The sequence below is a fragment of the Lutzomyia longipalpis genome, chromosome 1, assembly GCF_024334085.1.
Source record: "Lutzomyia longipalpis isolate SR_M1_2022 chromosome 1, ASM2433408v1".
NCBI lineage: Eukaryota > Metazoa > Arthropoda > Insecta > Diptera > Psychodidae > Lutzomyia > Lutzomyia longipalpis.
In genome coordinates, this window is record NC_074707.1 from 47211237 (window position 1) to 47236448 (window position 25212).

Genomic DNA, 25212 nt, shown 5'->3' on the forward strand with positions numbered 1-25212 from the left:
AAAATATATTTTTTTAATATCTGGAATTAATTGAAAAAATAAAACATTTTCGCACAGAATTTCAAAATCCATTTAAAAAGGAAAATATTTATCATAAATTAATGGAATTTTGTGGTGTGCAAAAATATAAAGAGAAAATATTTTTGTTTGTCTATCGATTTTGCGTGCGCAATTTTAACATGACCAAAACTATGTAGCCAAAAGTTGTTAATTTATTAAATTCATTGATAATATTTATTGCAAAAAAAACAAATATTTTTGCTCCACGTTCTTTTTTTAATTTAAATTTGAAGTATGATGTATTGATTTTCAGTTGCTGCGGTTCAATTAATCAACTACGCCGTATTTATTTCACAAAAGAGTTTATTTTTTCAATGAAAAAAAAAATAATAAAATAAAATATAATTAAATGAATTTAATATGAAACATTACCTCGTTGTTAAATAAAAGTCCTCCATATAGTGGGGCCACATTGAAAAATAAATCCATTTATGTTGAGAGATATTTTATGTGATGCTTTATTCGTTATGATCTTATTTTATTATGATTTTCATTTAGACATTCTGTTTATGTTGATTTTCTATATCAGTTTATTACACATTTGCATTTTATTTCATTTTATTTTCATCTTTAATATTATTTGGCCACTTTATGAGCATTACGTTGAATTTTTCTTTCTCTCTTTTCCACTCTTTCGAAATTTTTCCTTGAAAATTTAATTTCTTTCTTTTTCCTCGAAAGGTAAATCAAAAATTTTTTGTTCAAATTTCCTTGTAATTTGAAGAAAGATTCTTTTTTTTTTATAAATATTCCACATAGAACATGCAAAATTACAGGCACTTTTAGTACACAAAGAAAAAATTGCACAGTGATTTTTTTGTTAGGAAAGACTGGAAGAAATTTGTTGGAAAAGTCATCACTTTAAAAAATTTTCCTAATATCAAAAATGTGATAAGATTTTAGAGGTTGAAGATTGATTTAAAAAAAAATCATTCTGGTGCAATTTCTTTCCAATGAAAATCCGGAAAATCTCATGAGAATTTCGTTGTAACCAAAAGTTTTTCTTTGGGAATGTATATTTTTATCATAATTATTTTTCTTTTGAAAAAAATTATCATTTAAAATGTGAGTATTTCTATGAGATACATTTTCCATATACACATATTTTTTTCTTTAAAATTATATACGTTTTCTTTTGAAAATTCAATTCCACGACCATTTTGTATATAAACCCTTTAATATTTTGGTTTTTTTTCCTTTGAGAAAGATAAATTCATGATTATTCCTCTATCTACGTTTTTTTTTATTAAATTTCTTTTCTTGAAGCACATTGTCTTGCAGGGAATGAGATTAACTTGTTCGAAAAAAAAATATTTTAATTTTATTTTTTGTTATCAATATGTTGGTATAGATGATGATTTGTGTTGTTGCAATCTCACATTAATTTTCATTCATATATTTTTGAGATTTTAAAATTTAATTATTTTGGGCAATTATTTTCAGTTTCTCCTTAAGTTTTTTTTTGTAAATTTAAAGTTTTTTTTTCTCTTAAAATTGGTATATAATGCGCGTGTTTAATAATTTTTTTTTATGTAAAATTATTAACAAATATATAGTGTTGTATGTTTCTTGTATTAGGCCTTTGCAAATTTACACAATGTTCCACGAACCCATTTCATTGCTTTCCCACGAACTACATCAATTTTCGGGGAATGCTCCGGTGAATCCTGCGGTCAGGGTCCTGCGGCCGCCCAGCGGGCATCGTCAGATTCGTGTGTCAAGTACCTGATGCCCACTGATGCTTCCAAAGCACGCAGATCGTTCCACGTTTGGGAATCCTGAAGCCACGTATGCTGCAAACTCTTGTCTACCGTAAAACGTTTTCTCTGCTTCACTTGCAGCAAGTTATTGATTAAGTCAATTGCTGGAAGAGATATGTATAAAAAAAATAGTTCAATAGTTCAAAAGTTTCTTAACTCTTTGTTATTCCATAAATCCTTTAAGTTTCTGTAAATCTCTTCTACTTAAAGGAGGGATGTAGGTAGAAATCTATGCTAGGGCTGTTTCATAATTATTTGTTTAATTAAAATGACCCTATAAAAGATTAATTACTTAAGATTCGAAGTAATAGCTGCTTTCTAACGTTTAATACTTCTTTTAAACATTAGAATTTGTATTATTATCATTAGAAGATTCTTTTCCAAAGTTTGACAAATCTTTTCCAATATTGAAAGCGTCCTAACTAGGATTATTTTTTTTACAAACATTTGTTGTTTCTTTCATTACGATTGATGTCTATTTTTTAACGTTTGACGTTTTATTTCTAAAGTTGGAAGTTTCTTTACTAACGTTAGTATTTTTTCTAATATTTGACATTTATTTTTATAACATTTGACGTTTATTTTGAAACGCTTTGGTTGTCTTTTCTAATATTTGACGTTTAGTTTCTAACGTTAGAAATTTCTATTCTAACCATTTGGGATTTCTTATGTTGGAAAACTCTTAAATAATGTTTGATATTTTAAAAATATCCTGAGTAATTTTAGTATGATGGAAATAATTTTTCTTGTATTTCGTAAAGAAAATCTTTACTTGTTTATCTTTTAGGGTATATTTATGCAATTTCCATCAAGTCGGAGAACTTTCTTAGCTACATCAATTGCCAAAAGGTAATTTTCGCTTCTTCTATTAAGTAATTTTTGAAAATAAGTAAAAATATTAAAGAATATTTTCTCACCGTCTGATGAAATTTCCTTCCATGGGTTTGGTGGATACATAAAAGCTGCATTCTGAATTTGCACATTAATATCTTCGTCTTCGTTGAATGGAAATGTCCCACTGAGACTCACATAAATAATTACACCCACACTCCACATATCTAGTGATCTATTGTATCCCTTATTTCGAAGGACTTCGGGTGCTAGGTAAGCTGGGGTTCCTACCACGGATCTCCTAAAAGACTTCTCACCGATTATTCGGGCAAAACCAAAGTCACACAGCTTCACTTGGGGGAATTCATTGTCAGATGAAAGGAGAACATTCTCAGGCTTTAGGTCACAGTGTACGATATTTTTGCTATGGAGATGCTTAAGTGCAACAAGAATTTGTGTTATGAGAAACTTTGTAACTCGCTCACTCAATTTTCCCTTTTCACTCGACAATATCATCTCCAGCATGTCATTCTTTAGTTTTTCCATCACAACAAAAATTCTCTCCGGTGTCTCAAACATCCTCTCGAGATTCACAACGCCGCAATGGGAGATGTTCTGTAATAGATATATGTAAAACCGTATATAGCAGGGCAAAGAATTAGGTATATAACGTTGTAATTCTGTGTGCTCTATGAGAAGCTTTTTTTGCAAATGGAATTCTCCGCCAGATTCGCCTTTCATCTGGCTTTGATATAAGTTTAAAATGAAATTTCAGTTCTCTTTTTTTCTTCCTTCTTCTTTCCTCCGCAATGCTCTGATTACCCACAGAGACTTTGCTGCAAAGGGAAATGAAGAGCTATCTCTCCACACTGCTATAAACCAAACAATTGTCCAACCCCACCACACCTCGCGCTGTAGCCCTTTAAAATCGCTCATAGTTTAATGGAGCACTTGAAAATTCCATTTAAAAAGCTCTCCAAAAGAGCCCCTTTTGGTTTGAGTATTATTTTCTTTTGCTGCACAAAAGTTAACTCACCTGTAGGATGGCAACTTCATTTTTGAGCTGTGCTTCCTGCTTCGTTGGGAATCTCATTTTATCAATCACCTTAATTGCAACCTCTCTGTGCGTCTTGCGGTGTATTCCACCGTAGACTGTGCCAAATTGCCCGGAACCAAGAACTTCATCTGGGAATATTTGATAGAGCTGCCCCATATCCTGGACATTCTCTTCATTGTCAGTCGTGGAAGTTTTGGTTACAGGCATTAGGGCTTGCTTGATGGCAGTCTCCCAGCTTTTGGCCAAGTACGCCCCAACACCACTATCAGGTGGTGGCAAGATCATCATTTCCCCATCTTTCAGGGGATCCTGCCCCACGTAGTAGTTTACATTTGGCGTCTTTATTTCGAAACAATGATAGACATCCCCCACGAGACTTCGTGCCGTCTCTACGGCGACTATTTCATTCAGTGGGATCTCCTTGTAGTACTTACTGCCCTGATCGGAGACAAACAGTGTGATGGATTTCGAATCGAGACGCCAGTAGTGCCGTTTAACGGTTTTATCCTTATTGGTGAAGTGCACAAGCCATCCCTCCTTGATGGCACGATCTCCGCGTCGTTTTGTATGCTTCACGGACTGGACGATTCGCATGAGGGGTATGTTGGCGCTTGGAGAAGATGAAGAACTGACATTGGTTAGAATTTAAAATTTAGAATTCTATTAGATACGACAAATTAAAATTTGGGCCTTTATTTCTTTCTATTTTTATTTAAAACAAATCTTTGGTATTCAGGTAAAATATCAGTGGGGACGCCTGGTAGATCGCGTGTGTTCTATTTTGGCAATTATTAGTCAATCTTGACTCAATAATTGCTCGAAAATTCAGTCAAAATCTTCTCAATAAAATAATCTCTGAACAGCAACTGATTTTCAATGATGATTTTCCCGCCAAACTATATTGTATTCTCCAAATCATTTTCTTTGTACATTAGAGCCTGATGATGCCAATAAATTTGGCGAAACGTTGCTGAAGCATAAAGGTTGCGTCTTATTTTGTCTCGGCTGCGATGCCGATTGAAAAAAAAATTCAACAAATATCCAACAGTCGTTAAGAAATCTACACGATGATTTAACAATTGATCAATTTATTTCTTAAGCTTCACAGAATATTTTTTAATTACCAGGCGCCTCCATCACTCTATGATTTCTTTTCTTTTATTCCTCTAATTCTTCCCATTATTTAAATCAATTCTCTTGGTAAAAATTATCTCCATTGGAAGCTCAAAATTAATTATAATTCAATTTATACGTTAGAAGATGAAATTTTAGTGATTCATTATGTCATTTCAATTCAATTTGCGCATGTAATGAGAAAAGGACTAAATTGGAAAATTGCCAAAAGAAAAAACCCTTAATTAACGGAGAAAAGAAAGCTCAATACGTGCCAATTTTTCATTAATTTTCCCTGCATTTTTATTCATCATTTTGGTGTTATAAAATAGATGAATTATCTGGCAATTATAACCACACACCGATTACCACATGTCGCGCATCGCCAATTAATTGCCCTATTTGTGGACACAGATGGACTTAATATTGAACTCTATATAATAAATTTTATTGATCAACTGTTGATCAAATTTTCATTTATTAGAACACAAGTTGCAGCCCCAATTTATATTCCGACTTTCCCAGAGAGAGCTTTCGCTTGAAACTATTGCAACTTTTTAATGCTCTTTAGCAGTTTGGGTAAAGTGTTCAAAAAGTACTTTATTTTATTGCCACATATTAACTTCCATACTGCTTTGGTCGTTTCGGTGTCCAGAAGAATTTTGCACAATTAAAGTTCTTTATTTTACTCAATAAAATTTCACAGCAATAAAAATCATAAAAAAGTAGGTATATAGTTAATTTGGAGATTTTATTTCATTTTCCATGAGCTTCATGACGAACTTAATGGCAAGTTTTTCTTTTATGTACATTATGTGAATTGGGAAAAGTTTAGTGGTTTAGAGGTCGCATGTCCTTGAGCTATTATTGAATATTTAAAAAAAAAAACGATTGCAGTCTTATAACAAAAGTCTAGCTATTGGAAAATAATTGCATATATAAGTTAATGGCATCGAGTGAAAAGATGATTACCATTGAAAGAGAATTTATCATGCTGAAGGTTCTTTTTTTTTGTGTTGATGAATAGATTTTCTCAAAATCCTTCAAACGTATATTCTTGCTACAAAGTTCTTCCATCGCATACATTGTTTGCAATTCTTTGGTGTGTGTATGTGTGGTTTTTATCTTTCTATGGAGGCTTATTTATGTGAAAAGAAAATAAATTCTCACCTGGATTGTCGAGATTGCTCGGAAGATGTATCGAGGAGGTCGAGTTCGGGCTCATGAATGGTCCCATTCACTTTAACGGGTGGTACATTTTGCCTGTGGTGATGATTGCTACTGAATGGATTGTCATCGAAATCACTATCCTCAAATTCATCCTTAAAATCTCGTTCGCTACTAACACTGCTATCATTGAAGTCTGGAGCAAAAGTATCTGGAAATTGTAAAGGAAATATCCATGAAAATGTGTTTAGCATTTATCTCTATTTTGCTTATGGAAAGATAAACCGCAAAAGGATCTATTTTTGTAGTTTTATATCCTTTTGTATCGCCCTGTTATGTCCCTACACGGGGACGATACATGTTATTTAAGAAAAAATGGGATTTTTCTTTTGATATATTTTACTAAGAACGTAAAGTATATTAGACTAAAAAGAAAAACTCTCTATTCATCTTTAGTATTCATGAAAGGTTTTCTTGTTAGAACAAATTCTTTTTGAAGAACAAAATCAAGAAAGGATCAGAAAGTGGTTCTTTTTTATACTGTATCGTTGCAATTTTCTTTCTTATTTCGAATCGATAATTATTTCATTCTGTGAGTTTCTTTGAAGGGCATCAGAAGGATATTATTCACGAAATATAGAAAAACTTGGAAGAATCACATCTTTTAGGGATTTTATTGCTATTAAATGTAATGCAAAAAATAAATAATTTTAAATAATTAAATACTAACCAGTTGAGCAATCTCCAACACAATCTTTTGGCACTTTATCCACACATTTTTTGTGAGCATTGTAGTGACAGTCACGACATTGAACACCCTGCTTGAAGAGACCACGGAGGAGTTTCTTGCAATACTGACACACTGTTGGTCGTGTGTATGAATGCAGGAAAAATCGATGTGGTATACTTATCCTCCCCGAAGGATTACCGCCATAGGAATGCCCCGGAATGGGGGATCTATTCAACTGCACGGTCCCCGAGAAGAAAGAAACCAAAGAAGCAACCTCAATAAAGAAACTCAATTTATGATGAAATAAAAGATTTTTGCAATTTTTTTTCTCTCTTGCAAGTGCAGGGAATAAGGTGGCGCATACAGTGACAAGATCTGGGATTGACCGCAAAAACCACACACAAAAAAAAAAACAAAAAAATAAGCCAAAATCAACAAAAAAAAAATAAAATTTTGTAAATAAAAATCATTTATTGAATAAAAAAGAATTATCTTACATGATCATTCTTTGCTCATATGGAAGGCATCAAATACAATTTTTCATCAGATCTTATCACTGTAAACCCATCACCATAAAAATACGTGTATATGTAGGTACCTACTTAATCCCCAATTGATCTAGGAGTAATTTAATATTTACACAATATTTATGTTTGCAATTCCTTCCTTAACTTGAAAAACACGCACATCGTGGTACTTTATTGGTTTTTACCAAGAAATTTAATTGAATATTTTCCTGCCAAGCTGAGGAATATTTTATGCAATTATATTAAAACAAAATGTACCGACTGAAATGGTTCAGGTGTTTAAAAGCACAATTTTCGTCTCATCTAATAAATATTTGAGTGAGTTTTGCACGGATATTCAGAGAGATGGGATGATTTTTCATTTAAAATTCAATGATAAATCAATCTTTTTTTTTTTAGAAATTTTGTAACAAAGAGGAATTTTCTAAAGAGATAGAATATTCTACTTGTGCTTTATGCATCAAGGATTCCCCAGATGAAGTCTGTGGGGAGCTTTGATCATTAGCTAATGAAAAATTACTTAATTTCCTCAAATATAATTCCAATAAATAAGAAGAACAATCAAGGTTCTCTCTGATTGGCCGATAAACTTTAGCTGAATGTTCATTGCCTGGATGAAATTTCAATGATGTGGGAGCTTTGATACACAACGTTTCGAAGGTTTTATTCCCTCTTCATCAGGTCTAATAAATGTGTAGGAATTTTGTCTTGAATATTAGTTTGTTTTTATATTAATTCGCCTAATGCCCTAGTTTCAGTGCAAAGTTTATTTGATTATACTCCAAAATTTTGCATAATACACAATTTTATCTCACTGTCCCCCACTCTTCCCTTCGTCTTACTTTACAATCCTTTCATTAACTAAAAAGCTCTTTGCTGATTGATTAATTTCCACTTTGATTAAATTTAATTAAGGAAAAGACACCTGATCCACCCCATTCTGTTCAACGGCACCCGCGTATACTTCAATCATTGAATATCATCTGCGCGAATTCTTTTGGGTGTGGGAATGCAAAAATGTTCTCTTGGCATTCGAAAGCTGTGGAGTGGCAAAAAAAATTTATTGACCCGCTAAAATAGAGACCCAATTTTTTTTTCTTTGCTCGCTTGAACACCTTTCAAGCGCTTTCAGTTCGAGATTGAGCAGATTGAATATTCTTCTACGAATTACTCCTAAATTCAAAGGTGAATTTTTTTCTTAAGCTCAAATTTTGTAAAAAAAATGGACGGAATGTGCTAATCACAAGATTAATTTTCTTATGCTGAAGTGAGATTCAGTGGACGGATTTAATTTTTAATATCATTCATCAATTGCTGCATCTTTCTTACCAATGACGATCCCGAGCCTGTTGTTGTTGATTGCTGATCATCAGCGAGGGAGGAGTTATTTGAGCAACCAGATGGGCAACGTGGTGGCTGTAGTGAGGAAGTCTTTCGCGTGGGATCTGCCGATCGATGGCAATTGTTGGGAACTTTCACGACGCACCTCTTATGGTAATTCTGCCCACATCCTGCATTTTGCACACGAAAAAAAATCGCACGAGGGAAGAAATGTTGCAAAAATAAGCGCATTAACCTCAGGTTCTCATTCTTATGTGCACCAGTGGCAGCTATAGCAATAGCAATGAAAAAAAAATGCCTCACCATCACATTTGAGTCCTTGTCTGACGAGACCAAAGAGCATTTCGCCGCAAAAGTCACAGAAAGTGGGTGCTTTGTAGGAGTGAACAGACAGTGAGTGTGGATAAACTGTTGGTATTTCATCTCGAATACTCCCACTGGAATATGGTAGTGCTGTGGTTTTCACGATGGCACATATAAAAAAAAGAGACATAATAAAAAAAATACACCGAATGATAATTTCTTCACCATGAAACATTTCACACAGAGATTATGTACAAGAAGTATGTTGTAATAAAAAAAAATCCTCACCATTTGCCGTCAGTACGATTTCAATGAGAGTCTCATCGACAATTTCCGCTGCCGAATTAACCAGCTGAAGGACATTTGGGCTATTGTAGTCATGACGAAATAACAGAAGACGATCTGCCAAGTGGCTTAGGCCATTTTCAGGAATCTGCAAGAAAGGAAGAGAAAAGGCGACAGGTCAGGAAATTGCTCCATGTCGACCCCAATTCTTTTCCAACTCATTTTCTCTTTTCTTTTATTTTCAATTCACATCACATAGAAAAATCTCACACGCCCATCAATTTTCCACCCATTCACCCCCCAAAAAATGCACCACATACCCGAGGATACTGCGAGGCACACAGAGCTTTTTTTTTTAACTCCATTCACTCTTTCTCCGCGCCAATTTAACCCTCAATTGAAGGTGGAAAATTTGCACAATCGATTCAATGTTAATGGAATTCCAAATTACACCCATAAATCGATATATTTGAACTGGGTGGTACAGTACAGTATAATCTCTAATGGATGTTTGTGATTGAAGTGTATAAAATGGGACAAAATCATTTTCGGAGGATAAAATGAAAGCTTAAATAAAAATTAAGCACATGAAGGCAATCACATTAATTCAGGAGAAGAAAGTGTCCATAAAAGTTACAGAGCTATTCCCGCGGAATCATTCGCAAATGCTTCTGCTTCTCTCACATGCTCTTCTTTTTTTTGCAATTTAATTTGGTTGTAACTGAAAATTCAGATTATTTCTCATTTGACGTTGGCACTAAAATTGCTTTTACCCTGATGAGTCATTTCTAATGTGAACACGTGAGACATTTAATTGATAATTGAGCTTAAAGGATTCTATACTCATTTAGTATTCTTGGTGGCTTTTTTTTAATAGTTTTTTAGATGTTACAATTACTGCAAAGGGAGGTATAATGAAATTTAAATTGATTTCTTTTTGAACGTTAATTGTATCAAAGGAGTTTATTCATCGATTTGTGAGAATCTTTCTCATTTACAAAATAATTTGGATTCATTTTATTCTTTGAGAATGAGAAAAGCTTAAGAAATTGCTAAAGAAACTTCTCATTTTCCACTGGGACCAGATAAAAACAAGCTTGAAAAATTTGTTAAAAAAAATTGTCGACATTTTGTATTTTTATCTGTTTAATTAAATGCTTTAAAACGGATTAGGAGTCAAAAATTTCTTTTTAAGCATCTAGTTGATTCCAAAACTTGAGGAAAATGTCAGGAAACTCTTAAAGGCAGAACTGTAATTTTGTACTAGCAAATACGCTTTGACACATTTTAAGGGATGGAAATGAAAAAAATGGTTAATTTTTGCAATTTTTGGCAAATGGTTTTGTACAGTGTGAAATGTATTGGAAAATACAAAACTTTGTTAAATTAAAATTATTTTACGAATGAAGAAGTTTTTGATAGAAGGATGAATAAACTCCTTTATTTTGATTTTATCATTTTTAGAAGTTAAAATAAAGTTAAGAGATCAATTTGAAGGAGTTATTGTCGTTTTTGATTTGGTAAGGAATCAAAGAATTCAATTTTCTTTGCTAAAATGCTATTCTTCCAAGTCCTAAAGACAAAAATTTCTTTTTAAAATACTTTCTGTACGCGAAATTTCCATATTTTACACGATTAAATTACACTTTATTACGGAGCAAGAACGTTTGCATCCGTACACCTTACTTTTAAAATCCGATCTGTCTTTTTTGCCGCCAAATCGTCCCTTTTTCCCCACATTCTCTATTTTCACCACTAGAATTCACCACTTCGAATGCGCGCCAAATTCAAATATTATTTTATTTCATAAATTTTCCGAACACCTTCAGACCTTCATGGTTGGCAGACAACGTGTTAAATAAAATCCTTTCAATTTTATTCTCATTTTACTTTTAATCTGACTCTTCAGTGAGACACTACTGACGTGCAAAAGCGATTCTTCAGTGCGATTAACACAGAAATTCTTATCTTTTATTTCACATCTTCATTCCCCTGAAGAAATCACGAATTCCGTGCAATGAATCAATCTCAAATTGAGATCGAATGAATGTGAATTTATTTGCCATTCCCAAATGTGATCAATTGTTTGGGCAATTTGTCTTTCGCGAAATGCCCCCTAAAGCATTTCATAAAGAGAAATTTATTCTCTTCCAGTTAGTCAATGTTACGTGTACGTGTAGGCTTTTCCCGTAGGTTCCCCAAATGAAGATCCAATTTCCTTTTTGACGTCACAATAATCACTCCTTTTGCTATTTATGTAGCTTTATGCTTTTGTGCGTTAGGTAATAAGGGTTGATTTTCTACTTGGTATTCAATACTTTTTCTTTTTTTGGCAGAACACTGATTGTAAGCTTCGAGTGCCAATTTGCACATCCAACGACCATTACAGTGATGTGATAATGATGTTCGAGAATGCTTATCAATTTTACATGGGGGTGTATGTGTCTGTGTAGGCGATATCACGAGAGATATGTGAAGTAGTGTAGTTTTTGGGATTTTTCCTCATTTTCCCCACCGGCACATCGTAAAAATTTTTTTTGTGTGTGCTTCGCTTTCGTAATCGGATGCCTTATATCGTGTAGTACAAACAAATGGAATGCACACACCCCCGCTTCATTTGTCATATCAAGCATTGGTAATCCATTTGGAGATATTCGGAATGTTGGTATTTTTTTTCATGAATGGGGGTGTGCTTTAGAAATGGTCGAGAGAAAACATAAAAGCAGCATCCCATCCACGCAGAATACTTTCTGCGTTGTCGCACAATTTCGCATTTTGTGGAATTTCTTTGATTAGATAAAACTGTTAGCATTGACATATTTTTTCCTTTCAATCATTTCCCCCCACAAATGCTCCCCTCTTCTTGTATGCGGGAGAAATCTCCTCCACCATTCGCTCGTTACATCCCCAGCATCGTCATCGTTTCTCTCTCCATCTCAAGAAGCTACCCATCACTTGACTGACTCGAAAAGTGGATGAGAGCATACGATGTGGAAGGTGGCTCATGGTGCGGGAATTGCCGTGGGGCTGATGATGGAGAGACGTGAATTTGTGACGTGCAACACATGAGTACAGATGGGTGGTGTGGGAGTATGGAGGATGAACAACGAAATATCCCCATTATTTTATTACTTTTTCCCCACCCACCACCCCCCTGAAGCTTCACCATTCTTTGATATACCATCTAATGAATTGACTTTCTGCTTTCATTCTCACCGTCTTCGAGTTACCTTCTCAAGATTAAATTGATCGTGAATTTCGAATGGTTTAAAGTTACACCGTGACACTTCCCAAATAGCATCTCTCTAAGTATTTTTATTGACTTTGTGAATTAGCATTTTTTTCTTTGCTAAAAACTTTGAGTCTTCACTTTGAGCACACCGACAAAAAATGCGTCACGGAAAATTGAAATTAAAATTCAGCAGGATGCTTGAAGTAATTTGAGGAGGAATTTTAATGACCAACAGTCATTTTATTATTAAAATTTTAAATTATATTAAGGACGGGATTCTTGGAATTAAATATTATAAGAATATTTTTAAGGATCTTGAGAAGCCATTAATGAATGCGAAATCATATGTAATTTTGAATAATCATGTTTCCTGTATGATCGTTGACTTCATCAGGCATTAAATTGATTGGAAAATTAAAATAATGGGCCTAATTCAGCGACCAAGAAACCCTTGAAACTCGCTTGAAATCTTGAAATTTCAGTACAAAATTCAAAGATTTCAAGGGTTTCTTGGTCGCTGAATTAGGCCCAATATCATAAAAAAACAGAAGAAATTAAAAGAAAGACATGGTAAATTCGAATCTAACTAAATTCTTAAAAATCGCTAAAAATGACGTCATAAAATTATTTTTTTCACTTGAAAATTGTAAACTAGACACTTTTCACTATATCAGTGTATTTTTAATTAATTCCATAACACTTCATTGGCTTTCGTCTGCAAAATTGACGATGTGCAATTCATTTTAAATTGATTTTGATTGCAAAGTCTATGCTTTGGCTATGTACAGAGACTGATAAATTCACAAGAGATTGAATCGATAACCACCACTTGTGGCGTCTCAGGACTCACAGGCAAATTGACTAAGGGGTTGTATTACAGCAATGCCTTGTGATTTGGCAATCTTGTGTGAAATTGAAAACAAGAGACGAAGCTTTAATATATTTTTCATATATTTTGGGAAATTCATAAAGTTCCCTCTGTGCGTGGAGATTTAATAAATAAATTCTCTCAAGGATATTTTGGGCGTTGGATGATAATAAAAAGTTGATTATGAAGGGTGCAAATTCTTCATATCCAGCCAGCAAGAAATCAAAATTAATTTTAGTGTCTCCTTGAGAGATTTTTCTTCTCGCTCTGTGTATTATACCATTAATCTCTCCCAGATGAATGTCATAAATAATAAAACACATGGAGAGCTTTGAAAGCTCCTCCTGAAGGTGAATTGATTAAATTATGTATCAATTGTAATGATTGGTGATAATTGGGGAGATTTTCATGGGCGATAGTGGCCGTAGTGAGAGAGATAAATTATAGTGAATTATTTTATGACTTTATCGGGGATTTTGTGTTATTTTTGCCTCAATTGCACCCACAAAGCAAAACTTTATCAACCGGCTGCCGGTTGGCAAAGTCTGCAGTTCAAATAAATCTTCCCAACAAGCTTTTTCAATCACTCTGGGACTTTTTCGACTTTTCACATCAGTGAAGATTGCAAAAAAAAACCCATGCCGGGGTGCTTTTTGCCCACATATAGAGAATAATAAAGAAAGCTCAAAAGGGAAGTGAAGGAAAAATGTGGAATTCGTAGCACCATACCTATGTATGTATGTATATAGCCCCAATTGATTTCCTTTTTTATTGTTTTATCACAAAACTAAACTGCTGTGAGTTTATTTCGTGTTGTGATCTAATTCAAAAGATTGTGCGGAAGTATTTTTGCCTAACAAGGGGACATATTTTGTGTAAATGATGTGATTGGAGTGAAAAGAAAAAAAAAAGTTGGGGGTGGGTTGGAATAAAAAACGGGCAAGGCGGGTGTGAATGACTCGACAATCTTTCTCACCTTTGTGTTGATAAAGTCACACGCCCTGTCCTTGAGTGATTTGAGATTGAGGGTTGGAATTGCCACAGTCACGGTGTCACGTAGATTGCCGAATTGAAAAAGAAATGTAATTTCGGGATCCTCCATCTTCTTCCGGTACTTCCCCACGGTGCGCAATTGTTCCTACTTCCTTTGAGGTTCCAAAGAATGTGTTGGAAAAGTACCAGCACCCCCCGCGGAAAGTGAGTGCCTTTTGGGTTCCGTTGCTTTATTTTCGGGGAGCTTCCGCCAAGAACTCTTGTACAAGGAGTCTTCGTCCTTTCAACTTCACCTGTGTGTGCGAGAAAAGAGCAAAATGTGGGAAGATGAGATTTTGATTAATGTCTTTCTCCTGTTTTATAAAAATCAATTAAACAAATTGCCAACTGAAATGCAATTAGAGGTGTTGGAAAGGAAACTTCTCATCGCCCGCGACGTGGTTGCTAACGAAAAGGATCTTCAGTGTGGGCGAGGGAGTTAATATTAAAGCTCTTTCTTTTGCGTCCTTTTTACGTCTCTATTAAAGAGGGTATTCATCATAGCGAGGGGCGTGTATTGAATATAGAGTTGCACCTCAAGAGTCTCATAATTAATTGAATATATTTTGAGAATTTAATTTGTCTCCTTTTTCCATCTACAAACTAATTGGTTGTTCAAAGTTTTTATTTAATTTGTAAATATGTACCTATATAGGAAAGTCAATCATAACGCGTCCAGTTATAAGAGTTGGTGTCCCACAACGTGTAGAAGTTTGTTTTATGCGTTGTAATACTATTTGTGAGCAATGTTGGGATGTTACCTTAAATTGTAGAAATGGAATAATTAGTAAATCCTCCGGTTCGATGAAAGCCCGGGAGGATGATGAGATCTCCGGATTTGGCGCCAATTTGTTTGGGAACAAATGGGTCCGGATGTGGTGCACTTTGGAGAAGCACTTCCAAGAGGGGACAGCGATTGAAAATTAAGGAAGGTTCACTTAATTTCTACTTTATTTTAATTTAAATTGACTGCACAATTTTTCTTTGTCCGCACTCTTGGGGAATTTTTGCTCTTCTAAACGGTTAAAAATAGTTTCTTTATGTGCTGCTGGGCAGCTTGTTCTATTTCCCGCTGGTTACAATTTGGCGCTTCAGTTGAGGGGAATTCAACTGGAATTCGCGCCAACATACTGCGGGGGGAAATCCCAGCAACCCTGTGAAATCACCGAAACTCCATTGTCGTTGAAAGTTGGCCGATTTCTTGAGCTGGTTGGTTGTACTGAGAACGTTGGTGCTGTGTCCGGGTGGACTTTCATGAGGTTTCTTCCTTGTGTTGCCAATTCTTGTAGACTTGCCCAAAGGGTTTCCGCGATCTCCCACAATGTTGATTGCATTGACTTCAATTTTGGGCAAATATCCGCAGCCACCAACAGTTTAATGACAGGCACACAGCGAAGTTCATTTGCTTTGAATGGAGTGAGATCCACCAAATCAATGCCAGGGGATGCGAGTACCTTGGGATGATTGAATTCAGGCAGCGGAAGTAATTTCATAACTTGTTCACGGAATTGTGGGTTTCGGTGGAAACGCACGACATCTCCTCGGAAATTGTCCAGAATTATCCGACGCCATTCGAAACTGGGATTCGATTTGTGACGTGAATTGATGGGCGTGAAAATGAATGTTGTGTGCCTCCGGAATAGGTGTAAATTGTGCAAAATCCACCTTGGAAATGATCCACCAGGTAAGATCATTGGATAATTCTCACCTGGGTGAAATTGCGCGTTGATGGGTAGTACATCTAATTGCATAATTCCTTTGTCATCCACAGAAACACACGAACTGCGCAATGTTTTGCTGGGCGACTTCTGATTGTTCCCGAGATTAATCCCGATGTATTCTCTGTGGGCATCCTGCTGTTCCTGCAGCACAGGAATCCGCACGGATTGGTGTACGAGGTTGAGGCAGTTTCCAGGTGTGTCCAAGAGCCCATAAAAGTTGAGATTTCCATGTTGGCCATCTGACGCATTTGTGTCGCCGCATAAACCGCTGGAGGGATTGGCCGACATGCACGGGGGTGTCAACAAGTTCTCATCATTCTGAGGAGCTCCAAACGTCACCAAAGGCTTTCCTCTATTGTCCATTGTGAGCATCCGGAATTGAATAAATCTCCGAGAAACATGATTGATTGAGTCATAAACTCTGTAGTTTGATTTAATGGTTTGGTGCTGAGCGGGATCAGCTTCCTCAATGTCCAATGAGCATGGAAGAGGGCTGCGGGGGGAATCCAATGCGAATGTGATGAGTTCCCGCAGGCTCAGCAGACTGTGGGGGATGATTGCCAAACGCCCCATCACTGACTTTCCGGACATGCCCAAAGTGAGGTTAAGTATTTGAATTTGCTTGTGTGAGAGCACAAATTCATCCAATACCGACCCGCCGTGATATCTCATCCCAAGTAGAACACCGTGAAGAAATGGCCAGTTCCAGAGGGCATATTGAATCGCGTCTTGTGGCTGAAGTGATGAAGATAGTGTCTCAGGGAGTGTTGCAATGTGGGACTCTGCCTTTTCTGTCTGGACGAAGTAATTCCTTGGCCGTTTCTCTGTGACACTCTTGAGGCTGAAGAACACTGTGTCTTGGGTCCGCGATGATGAGAATATCCGGAATTCCTCAAGACGACAGACCGTCTCATCCTTGAGCATTGAGATTGGCTGGTGATTTCGCTTCTCCGCGACAGTCATTGGAAGCCCGGCGGCAGAGGATTAAATGGTAACTGTACCGCCGCTGGTGAACACTGTCGAAGGACCAATTGTTGGGATGTTACCTTAAATTGTAGAAATGGAATAATTAGTAAATCCTCCGGCTCGAAGGACCAATTGTTGGGATGTTACCTTAAATTGTAGAAATGGAATAATTAGTAAATCCTCCGGTTCGATGAAAGCCCGGGAGGATGATGAGATCTCCGGATTTGGCGCCAATTTGTTTGGGAACAAATGGGTCCGGATGTGGTGCACTTTGGAGAAGCACTTCCAAGAGGGGACAGCGATTGAAAATTAAGGAAGGTTCACTTAATTTCTACTTTATTTTAATTTAAATTGACTGCACAATTTTTCTTTGTCCGCACTCTTGGGGAATTTTTGCTCTTCTAAACGGTTAAAAATAGTTTCTTTATGTGCTGCTGGGCAGCTTGTTCTATTTCCCGCTGGTTACAATTTGGCGCTTCAGTTGAGGGGAATTCAACTGGAATTCGCGCCAACAAGCAATATTAGTAGACAAATTTGATTTTTTTTTTGTAAAATTCGGCAATTTGATGGATAAAAATGGTCATATCTTTGGTTCTATAAGACCTACAGAAATTTCTTGACTAGTTTTGGAAAGGTATTAAAACAAGCTATAAATTGACATAAATTTCAATAATTTTCAAGGTCATCTCCAGAACACAAAATGGCGGCTTTTTGTTTTACTAAAACAGTTTTTGGCATTTTTGTCTCGAAGAAGTGGTTCTAGAAGGTTGTGATGTTCTAGAAAGTTGTAGAGAATTGCAAAACCTTTAATTTGATACTAAGATGAGCAAAATCGGTCAAGCAGTTCAGGAGATATGACTCTAAGAACTTTTCAATTTCAAGAATTTTTCAAACTGCAATATCTTCTAAACGGCGACATAGATTTTCTTCATTTTCGGACTGGTGCAAGATTATTAGTCCTACTACAACATATCAAAATTTAAAGGAAATCGATAATGGGGATTCGGAGATATTGCCCCTTAAAGTTAGGCAATTTTTGTTTTTGAATTTAGCGCCTCTTGCGGATGTTTTTGAAACTTAAAATGTTCTAGACAGTTGTAGGGCTTCGCAATACCTTTCATTTGATACCAAGATGGTCAAAATCGGTCAAGCCGTTCTCAAGATATATTTAAAAAACACTTTTTGCTCTAGGCCGCCATATTTGCTAAACCGCTTGACCGATTTTCAAGTATGAATTATCGATGAAAACGTCTCACTGAGCTCTACAACATACAAAAATTTCAGACCTCTAGCTATAAGGGAAGTGGTTGACAGTATTTCAAAATGGCGGATGGCGGCCATCTTGGATTTCGAAAATGCGAAAAAATGAAATTTTACACCCACATTTCTATAGAAAACTTCAAACCGGAAGTCTCTATCTGTTACCGTTCTCGATTTATAAGGCAAAGTTTGGACCACCGGCAGGCCGGCCGGCAGGCCGGCCGGATCAAAAATTTTCCACCACCATATTCGTAATGTGGGATGTCTAAAACGTGCTCATACCAAGTTTGAGCCCGATCTGAGGTGGTCGGTTTTTCCGACGATTACAATACTTGGTGTTGGCCACGAAGTGGAACACCAACTAATTAGAGATGTAGGTGTGTATAATTAATATTTATGGATCTATATTTAATATTTAATTAAACATTCAACCAATTGCTTTAAATATTTATTTCAATAGTAAATTGAAACAAAAATTTAAAAAATGTCTTGTTTTTCCACGCTATTTAAATTATAGTTTTTTAGTTATTAAAAAAAAATTTAGGTTCAAAGTTATACATATAAACTTTTATGATTCAGGTGTGATATTTTCTTTAAAAAAGTTCCACTAAAAAGACTTTTAATTAAAGGTAAAAAGTAATTAAATTATATAGTCGTTGTCTGCCCGCTTTAAGCTTTATCAATTGTAAAGAAAAACTTGAAAATACTTTCAATTAATGAAATGAAACAAGATTAAAAGAAATTATTTCGCAATATGCCCAGATATGCTCTCCCCCCCCCCTATAGGCTGAAAAGTCATTAATATTGCTTAAAGAATTTCTTCAAAATATTCCTTCTGTTGCGTGTGAATTGTGAATGTATCTTCTCTTACTATATACGTGAAAGGTGCTTGATGAAAAATTCAACACGAGAAACTATAAAAGAATTTCATTGAATTTTTCTCCCTCGCGTATTTTTTCTATTTCTGTCTATTTTGTGATTACAAATAATTTTTCTACACATTGCTTTTTTCTCTCATATGGCTTTTTTTCATCAGCTCTCCTAACAAATCTTGCATGTGTGTTTGACTGTTTTTTTTTTCAGCAAAAGAGGCGAGTGCCGGCGGGGCAATTGAAGAGGGTGGGAAGTGGGTATTAGCAATCATGACTCTCTGAATAGCGATGTCCTTGACTCATGCTGTTTTTTAATTGTTTTATATGATGAAAAACATATATTTTTCTATTCATTTTTTTTTATTCAATACATCTCCGCACGATCTTGTCAATTTGTTCGCCGCATCTCTTTCGTGCACGTTTTTCCCTACCTGTTGGTATATGTATATATGCATGCTGACAATTGTATATTAGAGACAGAGGAAGAAAAAAACGGCCAAACCCCATTGATTTTTCACCCATTTTCGCCACATTTTTCCTCATTCGCACTACCTTTCTGGCGTAAAATGATGTAAAACATTTTGTCGTGAATTGAAAATTAATTACCGGTCTTTATGCTCATTCCGGCTCTCCGCAATAACTTGAAGAATTTTTCGTGTTTTTCTGCGTCCATAATGAATGAACATTCGCGTATATACGACGTTACAATACAGTTAGAGATATCGGTACACGAAATGTTCTATTTGGTTATTGGGTGTTTGATTGGATTTCTAGAGCTCTATATAACATATTTTTGCCATGAAACTTTATGCAAGAATGCATTGGAACCATTTTGGTGCGGAAGATTTATCGATAGAGCTACCTGAGTGAGAGAGCTGCAAAAGTGAATACTTTAAATGCCAACTTCTACTTACGGGCATGGCTTATGATACCAAAGTTTCTGCATATAACGTGTGGTGGGAATTAACCCACTAAAAGGTATTTTCAATATATTTTGCGATAGAGATTGGTTTGTTCTAAAGTTCTAAACATATTTCATCGGTGTCATGAGGCTTTAGTTGATGACTCTTTTGAACTATGTTCATTATTTAAAATAAATTAAAACACTATATAAAAAATTAACTTTGAATTTGTTAGTTGTAAAATAAAAATTAAAAATTTGTGGGAGTCAAAACGCGGGATCTGACCTTTAGAAAATACTCTTTTATTACTTCTGCGACGTTTCGGAGCTTTATTTCTCCTTCCTCAGGCATTAATAATTGAGGGTATTAGTCAAGTCAAAGTCCAAGTCAAAAAGCCATGGTGAAAAGAACCGTAATTTGTGCAAAACGGATGCAGAAAGTGAAAATCAATTTGACAAAAATACCCTCAATTATTAATGCCTGAGGAAGGAGAAATAATGCTCCGAAACGTCGCAGAAGTAATAAAAGAGTATTTTCTAAAGGTCAGATCCCGCGTTTTGACTCCCACAACATTTGTAAATTGACCGAATCTCCAACATTAAAAATTTGTCTTCTAGTGCCTGGAAATGATTGGAAAATCATCACAGCGTCACAATTTGAGTTTATAAGTTATTTGATTTAGTCTTCTAGGTTGTTTTTGCGGACCTTTCGGATAAAAGTTATGGTTGAATTATTGAAAATTTTTCAAACGATTTAATGTTAAGAAATTGCAAAGAAAATCCTCTTAAAGCTCTTTAAAAAATTGATTAGAGACAAATCTAATAATGACAAAGATTAGATTCTGATGTAACGGTCTTAAGAATACGAGAAATATAAATTAAATCCCATTAAGGATATAATCTTAATTATCAATTTTGAGATTAATTCGCTCAGATAAAGAATTCTTATTAAATGAAAGATAAATATTTCCACCATTACCGTCGATATTAATGTGAAAAATCATCGTTTTCCCTGAAGCTATACACACTTCTAACACTTTCCTCTTTAATATATAGATTTGTACGAATATTATTTATTACAATAATTTTCTCTTAAACTTTTGGCACCGTCTGTGAGTTATGGTTTTTTTTTCTGTATGACAAACTGCGTTTTCATTTGACCGAGAAATATTCTCGCGCTTCTCGAAGTTGTTTATTTCACTTTCATACACCGAATAAATGCGTGTTTATTTTGAAAATTCAGAGCTACTGGTACGAGTCAAATTTCTTTGAACCCCGCACATCTACAAGCCCTTGCGAAATGATCAAGATTATATTTCCACAGAGCATCCCATTAAGCAATAAATTATTGTTATTCTGAAAGCTCTTCCGTCCGTTGGGATGGAATTAAAAGGGAGTTCTCGATGGGGTGTGGGGGTGGTTTGTTGGTACAGCCATGAGGAAATTGTGAAAATTTTCGCATTGGTTGCGCACATCCAATTTTGATAGTAAAAATTGTATATATAGGGAGAGAGAGGGACTTCTCGGATGCTTAACAGACAGGAAATTAATGATTTCTTTCTTTACTTTTCCTTGGCTATTGTTCGTTTTTTTTTTTCATCATACATATTCTTTTCTTCTTCTAGTAAAGGAATAATAAAAGAAATGAGAATTTGGAAGGAAGGAAAAAATATTCTTTTGAAGGGGAAATGAAATATTTTCATTTTTCCCCATATAATTCTTCTTGGTGTTGTACTTATGTTGGCACTGATGATGTTGTTGTATATAGAAAAGGAATGATTCCGTGCCAAGAATAAATATCACTCTCTGGAGAGGTGAGGAGTGAAAATGTGGGGGGGGGCACACTGTTCTCATGGGGAAAAAGGCAGGATGCTCAATATTTTACTTTTGGTAGCCGAGGGAGGAGGAGAAAATGAAGAAAATTTGGTGAAAATCGGTCAGTGGGCGAAAGAAAAGTGCGAGAGATGGGTGGGAAAAATTAGAAATTTCCCCAGAGATATTTCTTTTTTTTTTCTTCAACTCACTGTAAATAAATAATTCTCTTTTACTCTTCTACACATAACATTTTCTCAAACTCTCCAATTTTCAAGTGGTTCAGCTTCTTGAGCATTTGTGGACCCCACTTGAAGTGAAAAGGAGCTAACAAGAGAGCCTGAAGGACACTAATTTTCTCAAGTAAAGGCTATATACCTTCAATAAGGCTAAAGTATTTTTCTTCTCAGTGGAAAAGGATTCATGGCAGGAGAATCTCGTTCTTTCCCCTCATCTTTAGCACCTTTCCTGTTCTCCCTCTTTTTTTTCTTCTTTTTCCTTTGATCTTTACATAATAAATCTTAATGGTTTGGTGAGTCCGCTTTAAGACGAATGTTGAAAAATGTCCACAAGAGAAGGCAGCTATATGGGCAATTATACTATATGCTATCTCTGTTCGTCCACCAAACACACCTTTCGATACTTAAAAATATGTATACATATAAAGTAGAGACTTTTGCCATGGAATCTCTCGAATGCTGACGCACTGAACTGAATTATTGAATGGTAAGGTCATCAAACACGCATTTAAATATATATTGTTTAAATTGGCGAATGAGTGAAAGAGCAAAGTCTGTGCAATGCCTCATCACGCTATGCTTCACCGTCAGGTATTTAAGTGTAATATCCCGTTACACCTTTGGAGTAAATGACATGACGAAGAAGCAACAAATTCTCTAATGTACTTCCTCGGCAGACGAAGAATAAAATCTCTTCTTCTCTCTGTCGCTTTCTGTGCCATCCCAGAAGGAGGTCACAGTGAGTGGAATTTGATGAAAAACCACACCATATACAGTGGGTGGTAAAAGTTTAGGTACCAACATAAAAAAAAATCACACCAAGATCACACCTTTCATGCTGTGAAGGAATGTTTTCTTCTTGTTGTATGAATGAAATTCTTTTAATTTATTAGATTTTTTTTCTTGATTTCTTGAGATTGGTAGAAAGGGAAATTCTCTAAATTCTTGTTTAAAATATTAATTTGGCTCAACCTTTTGGGGATACCTAAACGTCGTTTTTTCGTGACAGTTCCATGAAAAATCTTTAATTACAATTTTAGTTATAAAACTACATGAAAAACAATAATAAATTTCCCAAAAAATGCAGCTAAAAATTATCCACTGAACCTCTAAGAAAAAAAAGCATAAAAGGAGAAAATTATGTTTGAGCAATTGATTAAACTCTTGATGATGTTTATGTTGATGTATAAAAAATTTTCTCGGAAAATCAGCTTATATAATTCCACGAAGAATAAATAATTCAATTATAGGCTGAGAAAATTACTTGGAAAATCCGATTATGTACTTTTTTAAAATTTATTTTGCATTAAATTATTTCAACAACAAATCATAGCATTGCGTAATTTTTCCGAAAAAAAAATTTAAATACAGTAAATGCTCCACATAACGAACTACTTTGATTTTTTTTAAATTAAAAGATAAGAAGTTCCTAAGTGAATAAAAGCTTTTTTTTTCTTTCTTGAGATATTTAGTAATTTAGACAGAGTTCATGAGCAAAACACGAATTAGTGAAGTTTGTGAGATTAATTAAGAGCAACTCAGCAAAACATGGGGTAATCAGAAATTTCTATCGAGTCTCTGTAAACAGGGGGACTTGTATAAAACTCACTGAGAGACTTAGTATACGCTTAATTATAAGACTAATTCATCCCCAGGATTCCAGGCCAGGAAGTTTGTACAAAAATAAAGTTTTCAACTTGAAAAACTTCTCACTCAGATAATATTGTCTTGAAACTTTTGCCACCCACTGTAGGTATAACCCGGCTTGTTGATGTGGAATAGAAGGGCTGAATTTTATGTGAAGAAAAATTCGTGTAAAGAGAGAGAGAAATTGAAGTGATTCTCAGAATTGGACTTTTTTTCTCGTCTCTTCTTCATAATGTATTGATTGAAATGCACGCCAGAAGCTATATTAATTGATTTTTCTTTTGCATAAAATGTATAAGGTGAGGTGTGGTTTTGCTTTTGAAAAAAAAAATCACAAAAATTTGGTATTTTTCCTCTTACCTGCTATTGTACTTGTCTCATATACGGCAAATTTTCCAGCTTATTCGCCGTGTGATCGTCGGAGATGAAGAACTGGGAGATGGAAATCACACAGGCACACAAACCGAATGAGTGTGGAAAATTAAATGAAAAAAGGTACGGAAGGTGTATATGTATAAAAAAAACACCAAGGGGTTTATTTCACATGGAAATGATTTTTTTTGTGCGGGATGTTTTTCGAACTTTTTTAGTTCTTTTTTTTTGTTGAGCTTTTTAGCTTCACATTTTCCAACAGCAGTTTACTCTACAACTTTTCCACACATATTTTGCACATAAAACATCAACAAAAAAACTGATGGACTTTTCTCACATTGAAATATGTAGGTAGGTATCTATTTTCACACGTTCTTGTATTTTTTTTTAATCTCCTTTTTTCATGAGATTCTGTATGTTGGGATTTTTTTTCAGGGTGGCGGTTTGTTTTTCCAGCTTAAGAGATTACGCAGTGTGCGGGGACCACAAGAACAACACCCAAGAGGATGGCTGGACGCACAAAAAAAAAGTTGTATATATATAAATGAGATTGTGGCACTGAAAATTGAGTTGACAGATAAAAGTGCTCGCACAGCGCGCGATGACACGAATCTCTTTTGATGGAATCCACACAACTTTTGTGTGTTGGCTGCTTGACGAGTTTCTGGGGGAGCTCGCGCGCGAGATCTAATACTTCGTGGTTGGAATATATGTATGTGTGCACAACACTTTTCCAAGAGCACACCACTTTAATATCTCTGGACGTAGTGCGAGCGAGACACCCAGCAGTGTTGCAGCATATATAACTTGTGAGCTAAGATTCCGAAAAGATGTGAAAAAGTTGATTACCCAAAAATTCCCAACAATCCCAAAGCACACACCACGTAGAACTTCACTATCGTACCACTTTCCTAACCAGGGGCCGCACACACACGGGAGCCACGCAGCAAATGGGCAGCAATTCGTGGCAACAATTTGCCAGCCAGCACCAACTTCACAGACAACAACTAAAATACCTCCATTTGAGCAGCGGCCAACGAAATGCCAAGCAAACCAACTTGTCTGCTGAATGGAAATTCTGTGACTGATTCGTGTACTCCCGGTCTCGGTGGTTTC

General features: G+C 35.4%; 4 protein-coding genes across 7 annotated transcripts in view; 1 reads left to right on the forward strand and 3 right to left on the reverse strand.

The window, feature by feature from the left end:
- Positions 1-25212, reverse strand: part of LOC129787900 (mitochondrial-processing peptidase subunit beta) — a gene marked incomplete at its 5' end in the record, with an annotated part of 132804 nt that overhangs the window by 16191 nt on the left and 91401 nt on the right. The gene's annotated exons all lie outside the window — the stretch shown is intronic.
- LOC129787902 (uncharacterized) overlaps positions 1-25212 on the forward strand; it is a 38957-nt gene that overhangs the window by 10361 nt on the left and 3384 nt on the right. The window lies entirely within an intron of this gene.
- LOC129787890 (serine/threonine-protein kinase D3) lies at positions 489-25210 on the reverse strand. 4 transcript variants are annotated; one of them, XM_055823724.1, is made up of 10 exons: positions 24085-25210; positions 14251-14560; positions 9178-9322; positions 8890-9039; positions 8575-8756; positions 6719-6953; positions 5992-6199; positions 3688-4318; positions 2738-3266; positions 489-1924 (listed from the first exon to the last, which is right to left on the reverse strand). In XM_055823724.1, exons 2-10 carry the CDS (start codon positions 14374-14376, stop codon positions 1734-1736), a joined length of 2397 nt encoding a protein of 798 aa, XP_055679699.1. In that variant the 5' UTR covers positions 14377-14560; positions 24085-25210; the 3' UTR covers positions 489-1733. The 4 variants fall into 4 exon arrangements, with proteins under 4 accessions (XP_055679699.1, XP_055679697.1, XP_055679700.1 ...); XM_055823722.1 differs by having other exon boundaries at positions 3688-4336; XM_055823725.1 differs by having other exon boundaries at positions 24946-25182.
- Positions 15082-17496, reverse strand: LOC129787894 (uncharacterized). The gene is made up of 2 exons (XM_055823732.1): positions 17141-17496; positions 15082-17073 (listed from the first exon to the last, which is right to left on the reverse strand). Exon 2 carries the CDS (start codon positions 16988-16990, stop codon positions 15413-15415), a length of 1578 nt encoding a protein of 525 aa, XP_055679707.1. The 5' UTR covers positions 16991-17073; positions 17141-17496; the 3' UTR covers positions 15082-15412.

Excerpts from the sequence above, each read along its gene's own strand:
- LOC129787890 (XM_055823722.1), bottom strand. The coding sequence starts at position 14,376 with ATGGAGGATCCCGAAATTACATTTCTTTTTCAATTCGGCAATCTACGT. Across the intron at positions 8,757-8,889 it reads ACAAGGACTCAAATGTGATG|GATGTGGGCAGAATTACCAT; the intron begins GTGAGGCATTTT and ends TGCAAAATGCAG. Across the intron at positions 6,200-6,718 it reads TGTTGGAGATTGCTCAACTG|ATACTTTTGCTCCAGACTTC; the intron begins GTTAGTATTTAA and ends TACAATTTCCAG.
- LOC129787894 (XM_055823732.1), bottom strand. The coding sequence starts at position 16,990 with ATGACTGTCGCGGAGAAGCGAAATCACCAGCCAATCTCAATGCTCAAG.